Genomic DNA, 22657 nt, shown 5'->3' with positions numbered 1-22657 from the left:
ACTGGTGTATATAAGCATTTACACACAAGTAGCAATAACTCAGTTTGTGCACTTATCTAGACTCTAGCAGACTCACCAATGTCTAAAGCAAAATTGTGTGAAATGAATACAAAGGTAACGCTGAAAGTTTCCAGAAGAAGGCATTTTGTGCGGCTGTAATCGCTGAGGAAGAACAGTTGGTGTCTCCTTATCTATAGTTTTAAGGTTCTTGCAGCAGCAGCAGCAGCAGCAGAGGGCACCATGGTAGAATTTTGTGTTTTTTTGAATTGTAAATAAAAAATTTTATTTTATTATTTGAGGGGACCAGGCCCCATGATTTTATGGCCCCTAGGCAGTTGCCTTGTTTGCCTAGGGGTAAGATAGGCCCTGCCAAAGGGGAATGCCAGCAAGAATTCCCCAGACTCACATTGAGACCATGCACAGAAGACAAATTCCTTCTTCATATAATAACTTCTCTTACATTTTTATTATTTTTCCTATAAATTTTAAAACTTGTCCTTTTAATTTTTTAATTTATCTCACAGCACACTTAGAATGGTTTTGCAGCACACATATTGAGAGCGACTGTGTAATCACAGCATTCAAGTCTTGGAAACTGATAAGTACTTAAAATGCAGAATAAATGGTTACTGTAATAGCAAATGAAACCTTTGAGCAAACTAAAGTAAGACAAGCAGATGACAATGTCCAGCACAGAAGTGTAATTCAGAATGAGACTTTTGAACAATCCATAATCAATAAATAGTTTTAAAAAGCACTTTTTAAACAATTTCAACATACCTTTTGAATGCTAAAGCTGTTAGATGCTCACTCATTTAAATTTGATAAATCCTTGTTAAGCTGAATTAATGTATTTATTTTATTCTCTGTGTAAATCTATATACATTGAGAAGCAAATAATACATGTAAGAAGAGAAGCAAAAGCAGCCAGAAATTTAAATGAGATAGAATTAAACAAACAGTAATTGAGGAAAGAAGCCCAAAATTCTGAAGAACCAAATATTGAACAGCGCAGTGGTAGTCTAATGACAACTATTTATGAATTGTGTAACTAAGAAATTTCTCAAAGAAAGACCTAGAGGTAAAAATTCAAAATAACATTCCAGTTTCAGTTATAATTTGCTATAAAGGCAAATTAAAATTGAAATTCAGATGAGCATTTCCAAACTTGCTTCTTTACGTTAGCAATTTCAGAAAAACATTAAAACTTATAATAGTACTATATCATTTGCTTCAATGGGTGCAAAAATTGCTAACATACTTGACGTAGGACCATATTGTTATAAAGTTCATATTCATCACTGAACATTTCACCTTCGTCTAACTGATGATAACTCATGGCAGTTTTTACAGTTGTACATGCTTAATAGCACACATGCTGTTGATGTGCATCTTGGACTTCCAAATGGTCTGCCATAGGGCCAATTTACACACTAATTTTTCCTGCCATTATGTGATGGGTAATATGATATTAGCATTAAGAGGCATATGATGCAAGAAAGCACACTTATACAGCATCAGCCAGAAAAAAACCCTTCCCATTTCATCTATCCATTCACTCCAGAAGTTTGTCTAGTTCTTCCTTGAATTTATTTAAACTATCAACTTCCACAATGGAAATTATTTGTTCCAGCAATCAACCACCCACTGCTGAAGGCAAATTTCTGCACATCTTTCCTCAATTTGAATTTATGCTCCCTCAGGTGTGTAATCTGAGCAAGAGGAAGAATCCCATCAGCATTGAGCTTTGCTCAAACCATTCAAGGCCTTATACACCTCAAGGTGCATAATGAGTTATTAATAGATTTGTGCACTATATTGTTTATTTATTTTATATTAGGTTCACCTGCATACAAGTATTTGCATGCATGTTAACATACATAACTAGAGTTAATATATTAATATAGATAACTGAAATTAATGGGAAGAGCATATCATTGTTAATTGCAGTTGGAGAATCAGCAAAAGGAGTGATGATAGATCAAACTAGGATTACTTCCAAGAAAGGGCGAATCCAGGTAGTGCAGCTATCAGATGAACAAGCAGAAGAGCTTGCCAAACAGAATCCTGATGAAACAAGCTCAGTTTCAGAGAAGGTTCTGATAGCTTCAGCGGCAGAAAAGAACCGAATAAGTGAAATTAAGGTAAAACTATAGAATAATAATTATCAGTTTAATTTTTTTGTAAAGTTTATAATTTATTCTTTATTGGTTTCAATATCAGGATGATAAAAGCATGAAAGAATTAATTTGCATTAATATTTTAATATTGTATTTTCTAATCTAATCTAATCTAATTTGATTTCAGGACATTACATGGTAATACTGATAAGTTATTTTTAAAGAAAGTACACTTTTCCATATGTTAACTTTTATATTGGATTTATTAGTGAGTTAGGATGATTTTTTTTTTTTTTTTTGTGCAGCCTAATTTTAAGTTATTCTATCCAGTTTTCAGTTGGACTATTATTCCAGGCAACAATTCTTAGAACCCAAACCATGATAACAGAATTCAGTAAGGAATCCAGAAACATCCCTGTTTTAATTTAGATATTGGAACTAATTGAGTCAAAAATTGGTAAATATTTTATTATTGGTAAATTAATCTAATTTAAAACTTTATCACATAGAAAAGTATATTTTTACTTATTTCAATTATTACGTATTAGTTTTCTAATCATTTTTGAACCTATCTTCTTATAACTTGCTTATACCCATAGTAGGCGTGGCATTATAATATCATTCATTGGTATATAAAACCCATACCTTTTTTAAAAAAAATAGAGGTTTCTAACTAGGCTCAGACTTTCAGTGACACTTGATGATTCATTAGATACCTCTCTAGGTAGTTAAGGCTGACAGTGTGAAGAAATTCAAGGGTCAACTGGATAGTTATCTCCTTGAGGAGGAAAGCACATAATTCGTCTATTTTCTAGTCTGCTTTTTATATATCTTTTATTTTTTATATCTTCCTTTATAATTTTATTATTTTTGATTTATTTATTATTATTTTATTCTTTTGTTATTATTGTTGATTATTATTATTTTTTTATTCATTTATTTTATATATTATTACTACATGACACAAATGTCCAGAGTTGAAACATCGGTTCTCCCCCTGCTGTAGAGTGGATAAATCTGCCGTGACTGCACTAGCTGTTATGTTGGGGAAACTGGCAGGAGGCTCAGCAATCATGTTTCTGAACACAAAACAGCTATCTGCTTAGCGGACGTTGAACACTCAGCCATTACTGAGCACTTCTGGTTGACCCAGCACAACATCGACCCACTCCGCAATGTCATGATTATTGATCGGTCCCGCCAGTACCATCAGCTGTGCCTGGTTGGAATCACTGCACATCTCGTGCTGTAATGATTGTTTTAACAGAAACAGAGGATGTCGTGTCCATCCCATTACTGAGGCAACCATCCTCGTGGCTGACAAACGTTGGCATTTACAATGTTCCCATGCATCACAGCCACAAACTTTGCCTTCTGACAGCTAATTGTTGCATACACGCAGTTCACCATACATGACTGCCATTACATGCACATAGGTTCTAAGATTTTTAGAATAACTGTCAAAACTGATGAAGGGTAACATACTATCTGAAAGCTTTGTATTACTTTCCTGTATGTATTTTAATACAGTGGTACCTTGGTTTGCGAGCATAATTCGTTCCGGAAACGTGCTCGTAATCCAAAGCATGCGTATATCAAAGCGAATTTTCCCATAAGAAATCATGGAAACCCAGATGATTTGTTCCAAAACTCAAAAATATTCATATACTGTAAAAATTATTAATACAAAATACATACATACCTTTTCATATTTTTAATATTTAAATTTAATATACATAAAGCAATCGGATTTGTGGTAAGACGACTTTCACTGTCACTGACGGAATCACTGCTATCTGTTGACTCTTTCTTTTTGTGCGACTTTAACAAGGAACCTCTCCAATGACACTTGCCTCCTCTTGAGGATTTCACGGAAATATGACAATTGCATTGTCGTTAAACAGATTCATCGCTCGCACTATTACAAAATGAGGAGGCACGCTTGATACACATAAACAAAGCTGCGCGCATGTAGCAATTGAATAAACAACACCATAAAGGCAGAGATTCACTATTAACATCTCACATTTTACTAAAGCACATTTCTAGGGGTTACTACCATAAAACAATAAAAACAATTTCCAGTTACGTTCCTGCTAGTGAAATCTGTTATAAACTTGTAGTAAACTCGATCTAATTGCATTTTCGATTATACTGATAGCTGAAATTGTGTTGGTTTTTACGTTATTATGGTGAAATGTGTTTCCCCTTCACTGATATAAAAAAAAAAAAAATACATTTTCAGAATCTTCTGTTCATTCCTATCGTGTTGCGTTCGGTTGGGGTGATTCTGCGTTCGACTGCCATTTCTTATAAACACAAAGGCGAATCGTGCATAAGTGAATTCGGTTCGTGTTATATAAGCTATCGTTCGCGTATTTATAAATCATGTATGATCGAATTCGTGTAGTGTAAACACGTGTTATACGAGGACTGATTGTACTCTTATTGCAAGACCTCGCTTGTTTATCAAGTTAAAATTTATTAAAAATTTTTGCTCGTCTTGCAAAACACTCATAGACCAAGTTACTCGCAATCCAAGGTACCACTGTATTAAGCATATTTTAGCTGCAACTTGTTATTTTCTTTTCTTTCCATTTTGCTCTGTGTCAAGTAGTAATTATATATATAATGAATCCAGAGCACGTAGGCCTTTTTACTTATATCATTTATTTTATTTTTATTTTTTTGGCTGGTGCAGCAAAAGTCTGTAGCTTTCTTGCACTATATGGCCAATACTAATTAAATATTTTACTTAGAGCAAAATATAAAACTACTTGAGGTGTCATCAGTATCCCATATGTGCGACTTACATATCTTCATTTCTGAATATTTCTCTAATATTATTGCTAGACCCATCTGCTTACAAATACATGTATGTATTATATGAGATAATAGACTCATGTACACAGAACTTTTCAGATGTGCACATTAATAATATCAATGTGTGTGTGTCTGAAGAGTATATTGTTTTAATTTCAGTTTTCTGGATTTTCTTTTCATAATTGATTTATGATCTGGAAAAGTTATTTGGAGTCCTTTTTATATGCTTTTTTTTTGCTGTGAGAATCTAGAGGCCTCTTGATAATTTTATTAAAGCTATATAAAAAAAAATCCAAATAGTGATCTCTTTAGCACCTACCTGCACTCCACTGACATCTGAGTTTTTTAATTCAGAAAAAAACTCAAATGCTAACTATATTTAACATCCAACATGAGTGATTTTGATGGATCTGCTGCTCTTGGTACCACCATAGGTTCTCTCAGTTTAATTGAAATAAGATTTCAGGTTAATGTTAAGTAATATAAGACATTGTTTTGTGAATTATAATCTTTACTGAGGCATATAGATCAGCTTCTGTCTTGTTGAGAGAAGAATATATCAACTTTAAAAGGCAAATAACTGACTATGGTGTACAAAGCACATAACTTGAATCTTTATACTTTTGGACATAACTTGTTGCTCAGAGGATAGTTTATGAATGGAATTATAGTATGCATAGTATCCCAATCCCAAAAGCAAGTTTCTAAAAAGATTTCCCTGTAATCATTACCCTGTAACATGCTGTTACAGGATAATGGTAATTTCATAAATAATTTGGAGGACTAACCTGTCCTTTCATGTTTTTTTGCAGCCTTCAGGATTTAAACTGCTTGCTTAACACAATGACCTTAATGTTGACATCAGAACAAACTTTGCTTTTATAAATTGCCTTAGAATTATACTACTTTCAAATAAATAGCCATTTGCAAAAAGACATGAAAGGACAGGTTAGTGCTTCAAACTTCTTATAAATTCTGAGGGCACATAACATTAGCTGTATTAGAATTTTGCAGATAATTTTGCTTATTATACTTACTGTATAGGTCTTGTTCAGTTTGTAAACACAGATTTCTGTGTTTACAAACTGAACAAGACCTATACAGTGATGGAAACATGCGATATGGTTTCTTCTCATTATTACTCTAGGGGAGGATGTATTTCCCATTTATGAGATTTGTTTTATTTGTGGGTACAGTATTTGCATTTTAACTTGAATAGTGATTTCAACTCACCACTAAAGCAAATAAATTTTCTCTAAATTTACTAAGTTCATTTAAATTTATATTATTTAAGTTAATATTATTCATTGAAGTTAAGTAAAAATATTAAAAACCAAAGTGACAACTCTGAGAAAAAAATTCATGCTACAAGAGTTTAATGAAAAAGTGCTGGTGCTTATTTTGGAAAATGCCTCTTTTTGTATAGCAGAGCAAAACAAGTTTGCTTATTTAGTTTACATAGCTCAAATTGTCAGTTTTCCATAAGGTATTTGTTCAACCTATAGATTTTAATAAAGTAAAGTGTATAGCTTATTAAAAATAAAATAATGAACAAAGCTGAAAGTTTTAGAAGTAAAAATTTATTTCGTGCGATAGGTATATTTTTCAGATAATCACAAAATGCTACTACACATGAACGGCAAAATTGGAAAGAGAAAATTGGAGTATAGACTTGATTCTGATTGGATAAACTTCTGTACACATTTTGTTCTGTTGTTGTAGAATGTGTGTTGCACACAAATTTTTTGCTTTTCATATGATAATATATACCTTCCTTTATGTATTTATTTATTTTTATTTTTTTTATTTTTTTAGCAAGACAAACATGCAGAACAGGAAAGACTACCACAATATCGGAATCAATGTGAACATTGTCCTAAGAGTTTCAAAAAACCCAGTGATCTTGTACGGCATATACGTATTCACACTGGAGAAAAGCCCTTCAGTTGTGAGATTTGTAACAAGAGTTTTACAGTGAAGTCAACTCTTGACAGTCATCAGAAAATTCATACAGGAGAGAAAAACTTTTCATGTCATGTTTGCAATTCTCTCTTTGCTACTAAAGGTAGTCTTAAAGTCCACATGCGGCTTCATACAGGTAGGTACAATACTATTCTGAAATAAGCTTTCTTTTTAATTTTTTTTTTTTTTAATTTAAAGTAATACAATCATTTCTTCATGGCAGTTAAAATTAGGAAGTATGCAGATGAATTTCCTTCTCTTCCTAGGTAATCAAATTATATGATACACTTGGATTTTTAACCCCATTCTAAAATAAACTTGCAATCAAATCTTTTTATTAATGAACTTGAAGGGTGTGTTGATGAAAACTTTGTTATAAAAATAATTTCAGTAATGGATGAAATACAATACAATATTATGTAAAAAAAATTATAGCAAAATGTAAACATTATACTGAAAATATACACTTTAAACAGTATGTTATGTTTTGCTGCATGTACGGTATATGCTAAATTGTTATGTATATTAAATACACATAGAAGCTGAAAATATTTCATTCATAACATAATTTACTTTCAAAAGTGATTTATAAATTCACAAAAAACATTAACAAGATCGAGATATGAGTGATTAAAAATTGAATGTTTGGTGTTGAAAATTTTTATAAAGTTCATGTGGTAAATTTATACTATAAGATAGTATAAATAATATAAAAATAATATAAATTTTTTAGCTATTTTTATCATTGTCATCACTATAAATCATAATATTATCTGTGGCTTATATGCAGGGTGTATCAAGAAAATTTTATTTTTGTACAAATTCATAAACACACTCAGGTAATTTTCTGTCTGTTATCTATCTTGCATGTTGAAGTGCTTGTAGGATTAGTGCATGTAGGCAGTCAACTTTTATCTTTCCCTTGAGATCACTGATTCTTAACCAGGTAATCACAGCATTTCAGGGTACCATTTAAATTTTTTTAAATAGATTGTTTTAGGTATTATTCATGGTAGGGTCCACAGTTTACTATAACTTGATTATACAAGAAACTGTAAAATCTAGAATTCTTTAAAATTGAGCACATTTTACAACAATAAAAAAAAAAAAAAAATCATCATTCTACAATCCAGAAATATTAAGAAAGCAATCCAGCATTCATATCAAAGATCACATTTGTGAGAATCTACAAAAAATAGGTGACATTTTTGTCTTTTAATGCTATTGCTTATTCAGTAAAATTTACAACTTAGCAAGCACAAACTTCTCTTGCAAATTACAGCTGTGTAGTGCTCATACAGCACTTGTATGAGCTGAGAATTACCATTTTTATGTCACAGATGAAAGTGATATAGAAAATGCTCAGTGTGGTTGAGCCTGGAAAAAATGTAAGCTTCATTAAATATATGGTTTATCTCTTCTATAAGCAGTGACTGACTGATGCAAAGAAAAAGTAGATTTAATACCACACAACTGAAGTTTTGCTTCCATTATAAATAAATAAATAAATAAATGATCTTTTATTGCACACAACCAGATACAGTGGACAATGAGATCGTCAAAAACCCCCAGCATATGAGGCAAGACTAGGGGTTTTGACAAGTTGAATATATATACAGGTAGTTCTCGACTTAATTCATTCCTAGCGCGCGCTGATAAAGCGAAAACTTGTAAAGAGGGAATTTAATTCTCATAGACATAATGTAGTAGTAGTAGTGGTGGCATGTGATGCAAGAAAGCAAATGTATGAGCTTATGCAGCATCAGCCAACAAAAAAAAAAAAAAAAATCACACCATTCCCTCCAAATGCCTCTCCAGTTCCTCCTTAAATTTATTCAACCTATCAACTTCCACAAGGACAGATGGAAGTTTGTTCCAACAATTAACCACCCGCTGGCTGAAGGCAAATTTCCGCACATCTATTCTACATCTGTCTTTTCTTAATTTGAATTTATGCCCCCTTAGGTTCATAATCTGAACAAGTGGAAGGATCCCATCAGAATTCAGCGTGCTCAACCCATTCAAGGCCTTATAGACCTCAATCAGATCATTGCGCAGGTGCCTAGTCTCCAGCCACTGCAATTTGCAGAACTTAAGCCTCTCTTGGTAAGAGGCTCCCTTCATTCCCCTCACCAATCTTGTTGCCCTTCTCTGTACACGCTCAAGCAAATCTACATCCTTCCTAAAATGAGGCCTCCAGACCTGTACGCAGTACTCGAGGCGTGGCCTGACCATTGCCTTATACAGAGGGATAATCACCTCCTTTTCCCTGCTAGCAAAATTCCTATGTATCATTGACAAAACCCCATGACCTGCCCTGGCAGCCTGTCTGCATTGCTCAGAAAACTTCATATCTGCCTGCACAGTTACTCCCAGGTCTTTTTCATTTTCTACCACCTTAAGTGTAGTACCACACAGTTGGTACGTTTCTCTGGGGTTACTTCTACCCATATGCAGTACTTTGCATTTGTCAAGGTTAAACTTCAGTTGCTACTTCTTAGCCCATCTGCCCAAATTATCTAGATCCTGTTGCAGTAGCACACTGCCATTATTGTCATTAACAACCCTCCCAACCTTTGTATCATCTGCAAACTTCGACATTAAGCCTGATATACCTTCATCAATATCATTGATAAATATACAAAACAACAGTGGACCTAACACTGAACCCTGTGGGACTCCACTAATAGTCCAAGTAATACTCCACACATTAGTCCAAGAAGAGCAGCACCCATTGATTACCACCCTCTGTCTTCTCGCACTTAACCATCCTTTTATCCATTGTAGCAACTTACCCTTAATACCATTCTGCTCCAATTTGTACAATAGTCTTCCATGCGCAACAGTGTCAAAAGCTTTCCTGAAATCCAAATATATGATATCAAAATTGTTTTTTGCATCCAGTTCAAGGGTTACTTTCTCAACAATGAAATTAGTTGGCTAATTGGTTTATGTTTAAACAGTGATTGATTTATCCAAAGAAATTAAAACATCCTGTAAAATCAAGCAAATTATGATAAAAAAGAAATTATTTATGACTTACAAATGTTAAAGAATGTTTATTCTTCATCATCATTGACTAAATGCACACGCGTTGATCACTGATTGTTGGCTCGGCACTCTTTTTGTTGGGTTGTTGCATAAGGAGTTGTCTTCTTCAGAAATGCTTCAAGAGGTGTTTGTTTCCAAGAAAATCTTCTCTTTTCTTTATAAATTTCACGATAGCATGCATAAGCATTTTTTAATGGCACACACAAATTGCAACTAACACGATTTGTACAGAGTAACAAGTTTACGAACCTTTAAAAAAAGGAATGAAGAGAAGATTCTTAAAATTTATTTGTTTTTATATGATTGAAGATTTCAGAGGGAAAACACATTTCACCATAATAACGCTATGTTATGGTGAAATGTGTTTACCCACACAATTCCAGCTATCACTATTTTCACAAATGCAATAAGATCGAGTTTACTACCCATTTATAATTGATTGCACTAACTGAAAAGTCCAATAAACCAGAAAGTGCAAATTGATTTTGTTTTATGGTCGTGACCTCCAGAGATGTGCTTTAGAAAAAATCGCAAAGGCATTCAAAATTGATTCTTATAACAGAACATATGATAACGATGGAAGAGTAATGCATTTTAATGATTTGAATTGGTAATTAATACAATTTACATTATAAAAATGACCTTTTAGATAAATAGCTTAGTTATATAGCAAAATTTTCAACTTCCGAGGTCTTGGAACAAATAACTAAAAACAATGTGTTGTTGGATTCATGATATGATGGTGTCTCTGGAATGGATTAATATCGTAAAGTGGGGTACACTGTATTGTATATGTGCATGGTTTGAAATGCGGTATTTATGAACATTTAACTTTCATTTTTTGCAATTAATGTTCATATTTTTGATTTTGTTGAGACGATACTTAAAAAAAAAATCTCATAAACCTGGGAACTCGTAAAGCGGGAACCGCCTATACATCAACATACAATTAGAGATTAGCAATAAGAAAATTAATAGGTTATATTAACAGTTATGATAATGGAAGGTTAGATGTAATATCAAATAGGTTAACAATTTTCTAAAGAGTTGAAGGTAAATTATAGTTAAAGTAAATTATAGCAAATTATGGGATATTTACATAAAAATCAATTCTAGTTGACACAATTGCCAAAGTGTGCAATTATCATGTGTAGCAGAAGGTATCCAGTTGCTCATTCCACAACATAGCTGAGATTTTCCATCTTAAATGCAAACCAAATCTTGCAGTCACTGTTGTTTTTTACATCACAATTTGTATCATATCCCAAATAGACAGTTCACCAATTGGACTGGAGAAGCATGGGCATGAGCACTCATTTTGGTGGGCAACAGCTTTAGGCTTCATCACTGGGATCTGAAGGCAGCGCCTGCATGCAAGCACATGTCATAAAAGCACGAGCCATTTACATACTGAGTAAAGTTGGGACTTGCTCTGCAATTCAGTGTATATATGTAGAATGAGTTGCAAATTTATCTACCGAGGATTGTGAACGAGATTAGCTCAGTGCAGGCAAAGTTTTTACGGCTCCAGCTAATAGAGAAGTTTTTCTTAAATTTTTACCATTTTATTGGCATATTAATTTATTTTCTAGAAGTAGCTTTATATTCCTAGTTATGATACATAGTTTATTTTGAAATTTAGCATTAGCATTAGTAGAGGCATACAATGCAAGAAAGCAAGCTTATGCAGCATCAGCCAAAAAAAAAAAAGCTCCCATTTCACCCTGCCATTCGTTCCAAATGCCTGTCCAGCTCAGCCTTAAATTTATTTAGGCTATTAGCTTCCACAATAAAAGATGGAAGCCTGTTCCACCAATCAACTACCCGCTGGCTAAAGGCAAATTTCCACTCATCTATTCTACAACTGTCTTTCCTCAATTTGAAACTATGCCCCCTCAGGTTCTTAATCTGAGCAAGAAGAAGAATCCCATCAGCATTCAGCTTGCTCAACCCATTCAAGGCCTTATACACCTCAATCAGATCACCTCACAGGTGCCTACTCTCCAGGTGCTGCAATTTGCAGAACTTAAGAGCCTTTCTTGAAGATAGGTAAGAAACCTAGAAATTTTTTGTGGGTTATTACTTAGTATTGGTAAAACTTGTACTGTTTGAAACGTCGCCATTGTGTAGTATCGATACGGAATAGCATTACGTATATCTCGAACTTTATAGCGTAAGGCATAACATAAAACTAGATATCGTAATACATAGCACTGTAGTAGGAATCTGTTAGCATAGTCTAGTATTGGCAATTAATCAATTAAATTTATAAATCCTTTTAATTTTTATTATATATGCCGACCGGGCTAGCCAGGTGGGTAAAGTGCCTGCCTGGCAACCCAAAGGTCGCGGGTTCGATTCCCGCCTCGGGCTTGGATCAAAGTACTGCAAAAACCTTGGGAGGTGCACTTATGGCCACAGAAGCCGATGCGCCAACAACTACCCAAACCAAAAAAAAAAAAAAAAAAAATTTTATTATTAATTAAATTGTATTTAAATGGAAATCATGCCCCAGACTAGAGCAGAAAAGCAACTTGTGCAAAGTAGCGAAAGTGGTTCGCAGGAGAACCATAGGGGACGATTGTCCAACACATCACAGTCTAAAAAAATCTGCAAAATGCGACATGTTTGCGGATTTCTCTAGAACAGGACATGATCTAGCCATGGAAGATGTTTTTGTGTGTGTGCTAGGTGCAGAGAATGTGAAGAAATTAAGTGCCAACTCAGTGTTCTAATGGGCTTCTGAGAGCTTGAAGAATCGGGTGGATGCTCTCGAAGGAATTAAAATGGGGGCCCATCGAGATCTCAGCTGCCAACTCAATGTCAGAGCACACTCTTATGCCTCAGCCAACACAGTAGCAACCTTCAGGGCAGAAAGTGCTGATCCCACAGGAGCTAGTTATTGTTGGTGACTCAATTATCAGGGAAATGTGAAATATATTGTGCAAAAAGGATAGGTGGAATAGGACCAGGGTATGTCTGCACGGCCTCCGTAACTGAGTGGGCAGGAGCGGAAGTGCAGTAGCACACGCTCTTTGAGTAGACCGGGGTTCAAGCCCCTGACTGCTGAATACGGTCGATCTGCCAACCCGCACTGGACCAGCGTGGTAGATTATGGTCCATTTCCCTCAGCATGAATTGTTGAGGAGGCTTCCATCCTGCAGTGGGTTGATAATGGCTGCACTTTACTTTTATGTCTGCTTGGAGCAAAACTTGATGCATTGTAGAGCAGATATTATCTTTTAAGGGAGAAAAGGTGATATCGTTGTACACGTTGGCACTAATGACATTAAGTGTAGGAAATATGTGGATTTACTAAACAAGTAAAGGTCATTGCTGGAAAAAAAGTGGCAAGTTAGGATTAAATTTGAAAGTGTCTGGAATCCTGCCCAGACACGATAGGAGGGAGTATATGATGAGAGCCTTGTGAATCAATTCAGCCCTGGAGAGATTGTGCAGGGCTCATGGAGTAGAATTTTTCTCAGTGCGGTCTGTGCTTGTTAACAGGAAAGATTGCTTCTACAGGGATCGGATTTAAATGATGTAGTGGTCGTGCTGGCCACGGCAGTCATTAGATATCTTCAGTTCCAAGATATTCCTCCACCCATTTGCTGATGCTATCGAGGCAATGTTAGGTGGGTCGGAAAACTGCTAGCTTGGGGGATGCACAGACTAATATATTAACTAATAATAGATTAACAATAGCCACAGGCAGAGGTGGAAATGATTCTTGCACTGCTTCTATTGGAATGAGCAGCAGCCCAGAAAGCCAGTTGCTGGGGAATTCAGGAACTGCTGGGGGGTCATGAAACCAAGTAAATACTTGGGCTGTGTTAGAGTAACAAAGAATAAGAACAGGTACATGTATACTTGCATGTACACCAATGCTAGGAGTATAGTAAATAAATTTGAGGAATTTGCAGTGCTGGTTAAGACATCCAAGGCAGATATTGTTGGGATATCAGAGACTTGGTGCCACTCATATATAAGGAATGCAGAATTAGAATTTGGGTTGTACAATGTGTACAGACAGGATAGAAAGGGAGGAGGGGTTATGCTGTTTAGTTAAGAAACACAAAATCTAAGGAAGTGCATCCAGTTGACATAGATGGACAGTGCAATGTTGAGTCAGTTTGATGTGACATAAGCACTGGGAAAGCAAAAATGATTGTAGGAGTTTGTTATAGGCCTAATGACTCTGATGAGTACAATGAACAATTATACAGAGAAATAGAGTGGGCCAGTAAATCAGTGTGTCTTATAATGGGGGATTTTAACTTCCCAGATATAGACTGGAACTTGTCAGTTGCTCACTCACACGCTGGCAAGGCTTTTGTGGATTTATTGGATGATTGTTTTCTACAGCAGCATGTTAGAGAAGCAAAAGGAGTGAGTAACACTCTTGATCTGATTATCAGCAGTGATTATTCATGCATTAAGAATTTAAAGATAAAAGAACTACTAGGTGGCAGTGATCACAGTGTACTGATGGGGGATTTATTTAAAGATATAACTACCATCAGGGGTAAAGGGAAGGATTTTTGCTTTTGTAAAGGTGACTACAGTGCACTCAGATTTTTTAGGTTCTATACAGTGGCAGCAACTGATGATGTTACCAACAGCAAATTCTAAATAGGAAGCATTCATGGAATTAATCTTGGAAGCTACTAGGCTTTACATACCAACTAAGAAATATTGTTCAAGGTTTAGGCCTAAGTGGATGTCAGATGAACTAATGAAAACTTGTGGCAGAGAAAAAAAATGCATGGGATGCACATAAATTGTCAGGTGACACAGAAGCCTATGGTAGATACAAGCTAGTTTGTAATCAAGTCACAAAGGCAGATTATGAAAAATCTTTGGCAAAGGATGCAAAGGAAAGCAGCAAAGACTTCTTTACTTATATAAACACTAAAAGGAAGGGTATGAAGCAGATTGGTCCACTTGATATCAATGGTTTTACTGTAGATTATCATTCTCAGATAGCTGCCGAACTAAATATGTATTTTGCATCTACATTCACACACGAGGAGTTATTCAAGGAGGAGAGGGCCAGATGTTTATCAAACTCAAACCGGGAGTTAAATGATTTTGTAATAACAGAGCAAATTGGAGCATAAATTGTTGAAGTTAAACATAAGAAAGGCACCTAGGGTAGATGGGATCTATCCAGTTATATTAAAGAAGGTGGCTAAGGAAGTAAGCAAACCCTTAGCTATAATTATGAGAGCATCCTTGGACTCGGTGGGAAGTCCCCACAGACTGGAGATGTGCAGATGTGTCTCCAATTCAAAAAAGGGGATCAAAGGGTGACATACAGATCTGTTAGTTTGACTTCTGTTCCAGGGAAAATAATGGAGTTACCGGTTAAAGAAGCATTGCAGGGTCATCTAGACAAGACAGCAGTAATAATTCAGGCACATCATGGGTTTGTCAAGGAGGTCTTGTCTGACCTATTTGACTGGATACTATGATGTGGTCACAAAGGAACTGGATGCAGAAAATAATTTTGATATCATATACTTGGATTTGGAAAGCTCTTGATACTGTTGCACATGGAAGGATACTATTCAAACTGGAGCAGTATGGCATTAAGGGCAAGTTGCTACAATGGATAAAAGGATGGTTGAGTGGGAGAAGACAGAGTGGTAATCAATGGGTACTGCTGTACATGGATTAATGTTATTAGTGGTGTCCCTCAGGGTTATGGTGTTGGGCCCATTGTTGTTTTGTTTATTTATCAGTAATATTGATAAAGCTCAATGTCAAAGTTTGCAGATGATACAAAGGTTGGCAGGGTTGTTAATAATAGTAATGACAGTATGCTGCTGCAACAGGAACTGGAAAAGTTGGGTAGATGCGCTGAGAAGTGGCAACTGAAGTTTAACATTGACAAATGCAAAGTACTGCATATGGGTAGCAGTAACCCCAGAGAAATGTACCAACTATGTGATGTTACACTCAGGGTAGTGAAGAATGAAAGAGACCTGGGGGTAATTGTGCTATCAGATATGAAATTTTCTGAGCAGTGCAGACAGGCTGCCGGAGTAGGTCATGCGATCTTGTCAATGATATACAGGAATTTTGCGAGCAGGGATAAGGAGGTGATTATCCCCTTGTATAAGGCAATGGTCAGGCCACAACTTGAGTACTGCATACAGATCTGGAAGCCTCATTTTAAGAAGGATGTAGAGTTGCTAAAATGAGTACAGAGAAGGGCAACAAGACTGGTGAAGGGAACAGAGGGGTGCTTTTATGAAGAAAGGCTTAAGTTAAATTGCAGCTTCTGGAGACTAGGCACCTGCAAGGTGATCTAATTGAGGTGTATAAGGCCTTGAATGGACTGAACAGGCTCAATGCTGATGGGATTCTTCCTTTGCTCAGATTACAAAGCTGAGGGGGACATAGATTCAAACTGAGGAAAGGCAGTTGTAGAATAGATGTGTGGAAGTTTGCCTTTAGCCAACGGGTAGTTGATTGCTGGAACAAACTTCCATCTGTTGTGGAAGTTGATGGCTTAAATAAATTCAAGGCAGAACTAGGCAAACATTTAGAATGAATGGATCAGTGAAATGGGAAGGTTTTTTTTTTTTTTTTAATCTGATGCTGTATAAGCTTGCTTTCTTGCATCATGTGCCTCTACTAATGCTAATGCTAATACTTGATTCAAATATTTGAAAGCCTGGTATTGACTGCACAGGTGTGAATCTGTCACTTGGTTTGAGTCTATTTAATTTTGGCAGCAGCATTGGGGTTGTCCTTAGGAATTGTGCAGAGGTGCTTCGAGTAGAGATTCTAGGAATTCATGGATAAAATGACACCAATTAGCAGTTTGGTAGAAGTCACAAGCCTTCTGCTGTTTCTTGTGGTTAGTAGCTTGGCAGCTCTGTCTGTTTTGCCATTTGGGTCATCTTTACTTTTGGAGGAATGTGATGCTTATGAAGAGGCCACTTTGAGTGGCCAGTATTCTTCATTATCAATTTTTTTCTTTACTGTCATGGTTGCTGACACTATTTTATGCTGCATAGAGCACTGTAGGGTAAATTACAGTCTGGATATATTTCTTCATTGTTCTCAGGTCATTTGCATAAAGAAGGTTTGGTGCACCATCTAATCCTACACATTCTTGTTACTAGTGCTTCAATATGCTGATGGAATCTAAGTTTTGCGTTGAAAATAACCCCAAGGTCTTTGTGGCACATAGCTCATCAACAGCATAACAAATTATAATGGTGGCAAAAAATGAAACTTAGAAATTGATTAGATTTTTCCACAGCACATTATTTAAAAATGTCGTGTAAATTGATAAAAATTGCACATCATTATCATCATCATCAGCCATTTTCAATCCACTGCAGGATGAAGGCCTCTCCAGAAACTTTCCAGTTCCTTCTGTTTTGTACAATGGCCATTCATTTACTGGCCACAAACCCTTGAATTTCATCTGTCCATCTCCATTGTTGTCTTCCAGGTTTTCTTCTAGCTCCTTTTGGGTACCATTCTGTTATTTTCGTATGTGTCCTGCCCAATTCCATTTCAATTCTTTAGTTCTGATAAAAACGTCCTTTACTTGAGTTTGCTGCCTAATCCATATGTTTCTCTTCTTATCTGACAGTCTGATTACTAATATAATTCATTCCATTCTTCACTGTGTAGTTTTCAGCTGCTCTTCCATTCTTTTGGTGAGTGCCCAAGTTTCACTTCCATAAATCATTGTGGGGAGTATACATTGGTTCATTATTTTACATTTCAGACAAATTAGGATATTGCTCCTCAGTATGTCTCTATTTCCTGAATACTATCCATCCGAAATTTATTCTTCTCTTGACTTCCAGCCATTTATCATTATTACAGCTGATGACTTGTCTAAGATAAGTATATAAATCCACCTTTTCAATTTCTGCTCCTTCAATGATTATATCCCTTCCTGTGGCAAGTATGCCACAGGAAGGGATATAATTTTGGTTTTAACCATATTCATCTTTACTCCAAAATCTTTACTAACTCTGCATAACTGATTAAAAGTTTCCTCTAATTCTTCGAGATCATGACTTATTATCACAGTGTCATCTGCAAAATTGCATGTACCTCATCATAATTATTTCTTCTTAAGGAATAATTATGGAAGTTCTCCCCCACCCCAAAACACATTCATTGATATTCTCTGATATTACACTTAAGAGTACATGACATATTTCATGATTGTACATTACAGTACATAGCAACATTTTCTGTGATTTTATAAATGTAAATGTATAAATGTATTATTTGTTTACATTTAGCAAATTGAACTCTTATTTACATTTTTTAACCTCTAGCACTACCTGATTACAGATGTTAATAAGTTCATTTGTTAGTGCAGGAGTCAGCAACCTTTTTGAGTGAAGAGCCATTTTTGATTCTAAATCTAATTTTAGAATTTAAAAAAAGATAATCCAAAGAGCCACATTTCAGCTCAAGCTGGTGGGGGGGGGGGGGGGGTTAAGAAATGTAACAAAACCATTTATTAAAAAAATATATATATTTTGAAATATTATTTATTAATAATATTTCTAATTAATGTGACTTTTGCTGCTGAACTTCTTGAGCGAGTCTCTCAACATCTGGGAAATATTCTGTAATTTTCATCTTTAAGCATGCTGAGAGAATCGCATTATTCAGACGGTTTCTTTTGATTTATTTTTAATATAGTTTATGTTCGAAAATATTTGCCTGCACCAATTCAATGAACCAAAAACTGAGAGAAGTCCAAACGCAAATGTTTTCAAATTTATATACTGTCCAGTAAGTATATAAAATAAAAAATAAATAAACTACTCCATGCATCGAACACGATTTGGTCTTGCTTTTTCAACTCGTCTATCACCGTCCATTTATGTAGAATTGAAAGGGCAGCCTGTTGCCTCTCCAAATCCTCAATTTCAGTTTTAAGGCATTTTAGTCTTACACTCCACATGTCCTTGATTTTTAAGTCCTCTAGCTCCATTTGAAACTTTGCTTCATGTGGGATAAAAGTTAAAGAGCCTCATGCGGCTCGCGATCCACAGGTTGCCAACCCCTGCATTAGTGTTTAATATTCATTGAAATGTGCCTCTCCAAAATGCTCAACTAAGCATACCTCTCTCAAATCTGGAAAATTTTAAATTCTGGCACCTCTCAACCCTCAAAGGTACTAGATTTTAAAGAGTTTACTGTATTTGCGAAATGGTTTGATATTATTGTCTTTAATTAACTATAATTGTGTTATTTTTGAAGATAAAACTGAAGTTAAAGTGAATTTGCAGGTGATTAAATGGATTTTAAAAAAAAAATTGTTGTTCTCCTTACAGGTGCTAAGCCATTCAAATGTCCACACTGTGATTTACGGTTTCGAACTTCAGGTCATCGAAAAAGCCATATTGCTACCCACTTTAAAGAAGCATCTAGAAAGCGGAAACAGCCAGAGGTTGCTGTCGAACAAGATGTTACTTCCAATCTTTTGCATTCCAATCTTTCTAATAGTGCTAACCAATCTATAGGACTTTCTAATGTTACCATTCCTGCTGAAACCTTGAATAGTTTAATAGCAGGAATAAATTCAGAGCTGCCTCCTTCTGAAGCAGCCCAAGGCATAGAAAGCATTCAGTTACAACTTGCACCTGGAATCCTTGGTGGCCAAAGTATCCAGATAACAGGCTTAGATCCAGTTCTTTTGTCAAAACCTGTGCAAATTGATGCCACTCTTCTTCAACAGCTTCAACAGCATGTTAATATCAATATTACATTTACTCCTAATTTACTTCCTGACTCAGTTGCTGGAAATTCTGCATCCAATCAAACAAGTAATGCAGAGTCTTCCATAATACAAGCTACACTTGGGCCTGATATTCCTTCATCGCCAAATACAATTCCAGTTAATTCAAATATTATCATCCATCCACTGGGAATTCCACTTGAATCTCAGCAGCACATCCTTACTTCTGATACTCAGGTTGGACCTACTGATGTTAATGTAGTTGAAGGGACCAGTAATTTTGTCATTACCAATGAGGAGCATAGCAAAGAGCAGATGGTAACCCAGGAGCAGCCTGTCACATCGAACATTATCACAGCTACAGCAGAAAATACTCTCAGTCAAGAAGTATGTCTTATTAGAGGAGAGCTTGGATTGGCAGAGGAAAATATAGGAGTTGAAATGGTAGAGAATACTGTTGCTATTGATGAAAATGCTATTAATATCAATGAAAATTCTGATATAATTCAAAACATTCACCTGCTTAATGTGCCTTCTACAAATGAGACTGTTGAAATTGAAAATGCAGAATATTCTCATACATGTAACATTTGTGACAAAGTATTCAAAGGTGTTAATAATTTAAAAGAACATCTTGAGACACATGAACAAGAACTTCTCAAAAGTTGTCCCACACCTCACAATTGTCCACATTGTGAAAAACGTTTCTCTAAACAGAACCAGCTAGAGAGGCATATAAAGACTCACATTTCAGAAAAGCCATTTGTATGTAAAGAATGTAATAGGGGCTTCAACCAAAAGAATGCACTTGAAATTCATATGAACAGGCATGTGGGTGTGAAACCTCACAAATGTCCTCATTGTTCCATGTCATTCTCTCAAAAAGGGAACCTCAGTGTACATATTTCACGCACTCATTCTAAAAACGATATTCATCTTGATAGTTCATAGCAGAGAATCTTGTATAGTTTGAATAAAGTGAGACTTTGCATTTCCTCGTTACTGTATTATGTATGGAGCAAGAGATCTCACTTTTGTTGTGATGAAAACATTCAGTGCCTCATTCTCTACAAAATCTAGTCAGCCTTACTGGATTTCTTTCATTCTTGTACATAATGTGCATTATGTATATGTAAAGTTTTATATTTTAGAAAAAAACCTGTATGTATATATTTTTTCGTGTAAAGAAAAAAGGCTGGTTAATGATTGTTATGTTTGAATGCCTATAAACATAGTGGAGCTTGATCTTTATTCTAATTTAAATATTAAAAGATTTTGAAAATTTTCATGATAGTAGTATATCAGCAAACTTAAATTTTAATATGAATATAATATCTATTTTGTAATTTGTATTGAAATTTATTCCTAACAATGGCATAACACATTTATTGAACTTATTTAATAAGAAAAAATTAAAAAAAAAAAAAAAAAAAAAGTGTTCTTAATGCTTATGAATGGAAGCAAGTTAGACAATATAAATTATAATTTAGAATATAACTTTATTTTTTCCTTTAAACAGTTAACATACAAGAAAAAATTCTCACTTTCTCTCTGTGGAAATGGTCTATTTTATCATTGCCTGATCTTCTAAGTTATAAATATTTCTTTTGTATTGTTTAAGTCCAGTTAAATTTCCATTTAATACAACACAGAATAAATATTTCATGGTGAACTATTAAATGAAACCTATAGTTCATACTACAAATTTCTCACATTAGCATTTAAAACAAAATATTGTATATTGCCCATTGTGTCATCAACTGACATTGTCTAATTTTCAAAATTAAATAAATCATTTCATTATTGCTTTTTCTTTTTTGAGTGTATTTCTCTTACTTGCTTTTTATTTAGCAATTGAGTTATGAACACATTAAAAGTATTATTATTTGGGATAAATGTCTAAGAGAATATCAATTAATTTTCATTGGCATGATTTCTAAGATTTTTTTTTTGTATTTTAGTATTCCTTTTGAGAAATGCACTGACAAAGTTGAAGCATATATGTTTGATTACAGAAGATTTTTACTGTAATAAAAGAGATTTTTCTCACAAATTACCTTTTGTTACTTCACTCTCTCTCTCTATACTTTTCTGGATATGCTTTTAATCAGGAACAATCGTTTTCCTTCTCCAATGTATATCATGTGATAAGCTATTTCTCTGTACCAGAACAGTTCAATTTGATTATATGTACCATGTAATTTTGAATTTTTTTTCCCTCTACAGTATCAACTACTCCAAATTTCTGTTTGCAGATCTAAATATAAATTATAGTCTTTAATATCTAGGATCTTATAAACAGTCATGTTAATAGTACTATAGTAGAAAAACAGTTATATATATCCATGCTCTTTCAGACAAAAAAAAAAAAAAGGAATTTTATGTTTTTTGGTTTATTTATAATTGAAATATTTTAATTTATTTATTTTTGTATATTTTAATTTATTTATAAATAAATTAATTGAAAATTTCTGTGTTTATAAATATGGTGGTTAACAAACAATTATTAAGTTCATTTGCTACAGTATTATTAGGTACTTTAAAATGAAGAATTACCTGCAATTTATTTGTGGTACTTCTTCAAATTTAGAATTCTACATTTTTCTTTTCTTTGCTAAACTAATCCTAAGATGTTCAGAATTAATTTCTTGAGAAATTCACCATAATATCAATGTAACAAAAATAAGATTCACTATAGCTTTTAATACTTTAAACTTTATTGTAAGTTAAAAGATCCTCCTCAAAGGTGGACCATAACTTTTCAAACCTTGGCATTATCAAGGGCAAAGATGTACATATAGGTAACAGATGCATTGTTTGAAGCAGTGAGTATTTATCCATTTGTGGATGATCAAACTATTTTCTGGGGTGTAAGTGAAGTGTGTTTTTCACATACTCATGAAGTTCCAAGTATCTGAGATAATGAACAGGTGGCAAATATTAATGGAGCTTTCATTTATTCTCATAT

The 22657-nt window shown here is 34.5% G+C and overlaps 1 protein-coding gene across 1 annotated transcript in view; it reads left to right on the top strand.

Moving 5' to 3' along the window:
• The window catches only part of LOC150082786 (zinc finger protein 236-like), a 95555-nt gene extending 74915 nt beyond the window's left edge, over positions 1–20640 (top strand). The window contains 3 exon segments of the mRNA XM_090378282.1: positions 1951–2144; positions 6759–7041; positions 19286–20640. Of these exon segments, the coding sequence (XP_090234408.1) occupies positions 1951–2144; positions 6759–7041; positions 19286–20640 (1832 nt within the window).
• Positions 20641–22657: the final 2017 nt, after the last annotated feature.

The sequence above is a fragment of the Mastigoproctus giganteus genome, chromosome 7, assembly GCF_048544385.1.
Source record: "Mastigoproctus giganteus isolate SK-2022 chromosome 7, ASM4854438v1, whole genome shotgun sequence".
NCBI classification, from domain to species: Eukaryota; Metazoa; Arthropoda; class Arachnida; order Uropygi; family Thelyphonidae; genus Mastigoproctus; species Mastigoproctus giganteus.
This window is presented reverse-complemented; position numbering and strand designations above follow the sequence as displayed.